The sequence below is a fragment of the Durio zibethinus genome, chromosome 7, assembly GCF_047325235.1.
Source record: "Durio zibethinus cultivar Kanyao isolate XHJ-2024 chromosome 7, ASM4732523v1, whole genome shotgun sequence".
In the NCBI taxonomy this organism is placed as follows: domain Eukaryota; kingdom Viridiplantae; phylum Streptophyta; class Magnoliopsida; order Malvales; family Malvaceae; genus Durio; species Durio zibethinus.
In genome coordinates this window covers 16,647,783-16,653,990 of record NC_143168.1, presented here as the reverse complement: position 1 = coordinate 16,653,990, position 6,208 = coordinate 16,647,783, and the positions used below count along the sequence as shown (strand labels likewise).

The window sequence follows — 6,208 nt, the reverse complement described above, 5'->3', positions numbered from 1 at the left end:
GTCAACCGATTCATTTGCGAACCTACTTACACGCCGTGAGGACACAAATCTAATCCGATTTGATAGCTGTTATTACTACAATTGCGGGAATCAATGAAGAAACAGTTGCTCACATTCACATCAGTGACAACTGGCAACACGAAAGAGAAATTTTGTGACCACGAGAATGAATGATGACCCTACGAATCAACGGGTAGGATTGAAAACAAAGGCAAGCAAAGTCAAAACAAATGACAAAAAATAGCAAATATGGGAATAATACCAAATACATAAAAAAAATACCAAATATGTGAATGTGAGAGAGACCAAAAAATAGAGTCCAAAACTAACCAATATTTCTTATTTGAATCCATTTTAATAGTCCTCATTCTTTTGATGTGATAAATGAAAGAAACCACGTCCTTTTTCAGTGCTATGTTCCCACTGCCAACACTTTTTCCTATAAAACCCACTCTCCGGTGAGATTCTTTTCATTTTTTTGTAAAGGATCCAAGATTCCTGTAAACTCTTCAAAGTAGAGAAATGGATAGAGCTGAAGATAGGGTAGAGCACGGATTCAACCCAGAAGAAGAAGATAAGAAGGGGTTGAAGGGAGATGAGATGTCAGTGGAACAGATCTTTGAGAGACAGGAAGTGCCATCATGGAGGAAACAGCTGACGATGAGGGCCTTCGTTGTCAGCTTTGTGTTGAGCATATTGTTCAGTTTCATAGTGATGAAGCTTAACTTAACAACAGGAATCATCCCATCTCTCAATGTCTCGGCTGGCCTGTTGGGCTTCTTCTTTGTCAGGACATGGACCAAGATACTCGAAAAATCTGGTGTCCTCAAACAGCCTTTCACCAGGCAGGAAAACACCGTTATTCAGACCTGCGTGGTTGCCTCCTCCGGCATCGCCTTCAGCGGTACGTATCTCTGTTTTGCTTCCTTTGATTTGTTATAAAAATGATATTGTCCCAAATCAGATCACTGAGTATTCGAACCCTGTATAATGGGGTCGATAATTAAGGCCGGAACCTGGTTAACGAGTCAGGCCCTGCGGTTCCCACCGCACATCCAATCGGGCTACTAGTACCTACCCTTGGTCTATAGTAGCAATAGAAGGAAGCCATAAGGAAAACCAAAATGTGCCCATCAATTTTCCTTCAACTGTTACAATTAATACAACTTGAGCTTTTGATTCAATTACTATGAGTGAAAATACCAAGCTGGAGATTCGTCTGGGTTTGGGTCCACAATCCACTGAAAAAGAGTAATGGATGGTGGCAGTACAGCCAAGTTGTAGCTTTGGGGAATGGGTTAATGATAATTGATCGTGGATGAGATTGAGATTTGAGCAAGGCATGCGCAGTGCCATGTTGATAAGTCAAGGATAGTTTTAGGCTTTTATGGAGGGGACCCTTTGAATTTTTATACCAGAACCATAATAGCTGTCTCAATTCCTACACTTAGTTTTTCACATTACTTTTGATACTTAAGTAACGCTGACATATTGTTTTCTTTGTTTATTAACTTATAGCACCATCTTCACCTTATATAATACCTGTAATTATCACGCCAATGATGCTATCATTATTTAATTTAAATGTCATTTAAAATGTGCAATTTTCACAATTTATGATGAATTGGGTTTTATGCGTACAAATGAATGGTGATGATTAATGTATTAAAAAATAATTAAGATATTGCTCCCATTAACTTGTCACTATTTAAGTGCAACCAATATAAATCAGTACCAATCACATTAACATATTATATATTCCATTAATGTTGTATAGTTGACTATATCTTCAAATAATAACTTTTAGAATTGTTCAATCTTAATTGTACAAGCGATCAGAGTCATGTATTGCATTTCCACATTTATATTTTACAATGGCAAGTATACAAATTTTTTGGGATACTTGTCTTAATGGCATACTTGGTATAGTGTCCATGGTTAGTTTCTTGAAAGAGGAACATATTTTTCTATGTTGAACATTGCTGAATCAAATACTTAACAATAGCAAGAAACATAACTACTTTTATGAAAATGAACATAGATCATTGTAAGCTATGAAACGAATAAGTTCCATTAGTGATTTAATATTATGACATCACTTTTTTTTCTTTAACATACATTGTGTGATCTTGTTAATGAAGACTTGGATTTGACATAACAACCGCCTTTTAAGGACAAAAGCTCGGAGAAAGGAAGCAATAGCTTGCATCACTTTAGGAGCAATGCTATGCTGTAATCCAAAACCATTGAAAGGAAATTATCAGGTTTAGAATAGATTCACCTGTCACAGATTTGTTCTTGGGTATTTTGGCAATTAAATAACAAATTTATTTGCAAACTAAACTTGTGGTTGTAGTACTTGTTTGGAATTGCAAATTTTGTAATGTGTACCGAGTCTATGAGTGAGGGAACGTGATATCAGTATTAATTTTCATTAAAATTAGGCACAACTGATATGCTCTAATTCTATGTTTACTATACCTTCTTACAAACAGGAGGATTTGGGAGTTACCTCTTTGGAATGAGTGAACGCATTGCCAAGCAATCAGGGGACTCTGGGGGTTTCAAGAATCCGTCACTCGGATGGATTATTGGTTTCCTCTTTGTTGTTAGCTTTCTTGGTCTCTTCTCTGTGGTGCCTCTTCGGAAGGTACACTCTTTTCTATCCCTACGTATTTTCAAACTTACAGCAACCATGTGTTGAATGGACAAAGAGATACAAATTCCCAAATAAATTATATGTATCTAATCGTTAATAAATGGGAATGAAATCATTGAGTTGATATTGAATGATACCCTTTGCATGGAAAGGTTTTTGCCCATTTGAACCTGCATAGGTCATTAACTTTTTGTCCTCCTTTTCTCAGATCATGGTCATAGACTTCAAGTTGACATATCCAAGTGGTACTGCAACTGCACATCTTATCAATAGCTTCCACACTCCTCAAGGAGCCAAGCTAGCAAAGTAAATCACTGTCATATTTGTAATTTCTAATTAAAGCTGGTCATTTCGAAATATATCCATTCTAACTCTTTCACGCTTTTTGCACTTGTAGGAAGCAGGTAAAAACATTGGGCAAGTTCTTTTCTTTCAGCTTCTTGTGGGGTTTCTTTCAATGGTTTTTCACTGCCGGAGATGATTGTGGATTTGTTAGCTTCCCTACATTTGGGCTTAAAGCATATAAGAACAAGTTCGTAAAATCAGTTTAATTATTTTCTTTAGTGAACACAATCAATGTTACTTTTGATGCAAGATTTAAAATATTTAGCTTAAGAGTACTAAGCCACTTTCTTGTTAGGGATCATTTTGCTGATAATTCCTTTGCTAATGTTTCAGGTTTTACTTTGATTTCTCAGCAACATATGTTGGAGTAGGGATGATTTGTCCCTACATGATAAATATATCAGTGCTGCTTGGAGGAATTCTTTCCTGGGGTCTAATGTGGCCTCTAATCGAAACAAGAAAGGGTGATTGGTATCCTGCAGGTCTTCCTCCAAGCAATATGCATGGTCTACAAGGTTACAAGGTTAGTTTCCTATAATGTCATCAAATGTGTAGTTTTCTTCCACCATTACATAAATCACAGGACTCTTCCTCATTGATGCTTGACTTATTCCCTAAATCCAGGTATTTATTGCCATTGCCATGATTTTGGGTGATGGGCTATACAACTTTTTCAAGGTGTTAAGTAGAACCCTCACAGGCTTGTTTTATCAAGTTCGAGGCAGACAAGCTCTCCCCATTGCAAACCAGCCCTCTCCTGAATCTGATACTTCAAAGAAGCTATCTTATGATGACCAGCGACGAACCCAGCTCTTTCTAAAAGATCAGATTCCTACATGGTTTTCTATTGCAGGTTATGTCACAATTGCTGCCATCTCTACCATTGTTGTTCCACACATCATTCATGAACTCAAATGGTATTACATATTGGTCATATACATCTTTGCACCAACACTGGCTTTCTGTAATGCATATGGATGTGGACTGACTGATTGGTCCCTTGCTTCCACCTATGGCAAGCTAGCAATCTTTACAATTGGAGCTTGGGCAGGTTCACATGGTGGAGTCCTTGCAGGACTGGCAGCATGTGGTGTAATGATGAACATTGTATCAACAGCCTCTGACCTAATGCAGGATTTTAAGACTGGTTACCTGACCCTTGCTTCTCCTAGGTCCATGTTTGTTAGCCAAGTGATTGGCACTTCCATGGGCTGCATAGTTTCACCTTGTGTTTTCTGGCTGTTCTACAAGGCATTCGATGACCTTGGGCTACCTAACAGTCAATATCCTGCTCCTTTTGCAATTGTGTATCGCAACATGTCTATATTGGGTGTACAGGGCTTCTCTGCTCTGCCAAAAAATTGCCTCTTGCTGTGTTATGTGTTCTTTGGTGCTGCCATCGCGATAAACTTCATTAAAGATATGCTGGGTAAGAAATGGGGATCCTTCATTCCACTTCCAATGGCAATGGCAATACCTTTCTACCTTGGGCCATACTTTGCCATTGATATGTGTGTTGGAAGCTTGGTTTTGTTTGTCTGGGAAAAGTTAAACAAGGCAAAGGCAGATGCATTTGCACCAGCAGTAGCCTCTGGTTTGATCTGTGGGGATGGTATATGGACTTTGCCAAACTCAATACTTGCTCTGGCAAGGGTTAAACCACCAATTTGCATGAAATTTCTGTCGAGGGCAACAAACAGTAAGGTTGATACGTTCTTGGGATCATGAAGTTGAATGAAGTTGGTGCATGCAAAATCTATGGATACTGATAGCCTTGTAAAATATCCCATCAAGTATTTTATAGGTATATGTTATTTTTTCTGTGTTTCATTCTTCCTGGTGTTGACAAAAACGAGTATGTTCACTATCAAAGGATGTGATTAGCAACGTGTTATAGGTGAGTCAGAATGAAAATTCATATAGTTAATATCGTCTTTGTTTTAGCATGTCTAGGATATTTGTTTGTCTAAGTTTTCAATTAAAGGTATTGGAATTTCTCATTTCTTTTCCATATCTGCACAATTTCGGTATATTATCTACAAGTCTTGATGTTCCTTCGATCGATTTATAAATAATACGTAGCATAGATGTCATATTGATAAAATGATGATAGAAAATGAAGTAGCGTTCCATTTACAATCATCATTTATAACAATCTCATGATAATTGACTAATCATTATTTATAATTGTGAGTTTCATGTAAAATTTTGATAAATTTTACATTTTTAAATTGGGATTTGATTAATTGTGGTGACACGATTGAAAATGATATGGCAAATAAAGTAAGATATATTAGAAAAGTAATTGAAAAGAAACCTAATTATAACACACCATATATCTAATTTAATTCTTTTTAAAACAATAATTGAATTTTTAGATAGATAACTAATTTTAAATTATTCGTATAATTTAGACTTAATTGAGTGTGATGCAAGAAATCGAAGATGAGCACAAGATTCAATTGATTTAGTCAAATTTTAAAGGGTTAAAAGTATAAATTTATCCATTTATTTATGTAAGTGGTTTAAATTTATTATTAATCTTATAATTAATATAATTTTATCATTATACTTTTAATTTTAAAATAAATTTCTCCTCATAATTCAAATTTTAAAACAATTAAAAATATTCAGTAAAAAACTATGTTAAATAATGTGTTATGATTTAAAAACTTTTAAAAAAATAGCATGACAAGAAAAAAGGTCGAGCAACTGAAAAGTATGATGTGAAATTACGTGTAATAAAGAATCATCATGAAACAAGAAAAAAAGAAAAGAAAAGAAATTTTGGATTATGAGACATTATATTTAATAAAAACCCTACGATAAAAGAAGAAAATAAATACCAAAATTTAGCTTCATGATTCTTTCCTGCTCTCCAATCTAACTATTATATAAATTTGTCTGCAGGTTCATTTTAAACAATTACTTAGCCGACATTTGTTCAAAACACTACAGAGACTTAGTTAAATTTTATAGACATAATGAAATTTTATTGGATATCAGATAATTCAAACAATAAGAATTTTATTTATATCCTACTTTTTACTTTATACATCTCACTTTTAAATACATCTCAAATTAAAAATTTAATTTTTTATTTCTACTAAATCACTGTATATTTTTCACTCTTACCATTTATTTTTTTTCTTCACTTTTTGAAATAAAGTTTATCAAAAATAAAAATTTGAAAAACTTTAAGAT

General features: G+C 34.7%; 1 protein-coding gene across 1 annotated transcript; it reads left to right on the top strand.

Annotated features, from left to right (window-relative positions):
- The first annotated feature begins 345 nt into the window (after nucleotides 1–345).
- Nucleotides 346–5,004, top strand: LOC111276843 (putative metal-nicotianamine transporter YSL5). The gene is made up of 6 exons (XM_022862740.2): nucleotides 346–904; nucleotides 2,496–2,650; nucleotides 2,868–2,965; nucleotides 3,057–3,191; nucleotides 3,338–3,527; nucleotides 3,629–5,004. The coding sequence occupies exons 1-6, from the start codon at nucleotides 523–525 to the stop codon at nucleotides 4,730–4,732; spliced, it is 2,064 nt and encodes a 687-aa protein (XP_022718475.2). The 5' UTR covers nucleotides 346–522; the 3' UTR covers nucleotides 4,733–5,004.
- Nucleotides 5,005–6,208: the final 1,204 nt, after the last annotated feature.

Excerpts from the sequence above, each read along its gene's own strand:
- LOC111276843 (XM_022862740.2), top strand. The coding sequence starts at position 523 with ATGGATAGAGCTGAAGATAGGGTAGAGCACGGATTCAACCCAGAAGAA. Across the intron at positions 3,192-3,337 it reads CTTAAAGCATATAAGAACAA|GTTTTACTTTGATTTCTCAG; the intron begins GTTCGTAAAATC and ends CTAATGTTTCAG. Across the intron at positions 3,528-3,628 it reads ATGGTCTACAAGGTTACAAG|GTATTTATTGCCATTGCCAT; the intron begins GTTAGTTTCCTA and ends CCCTAAATCCAG.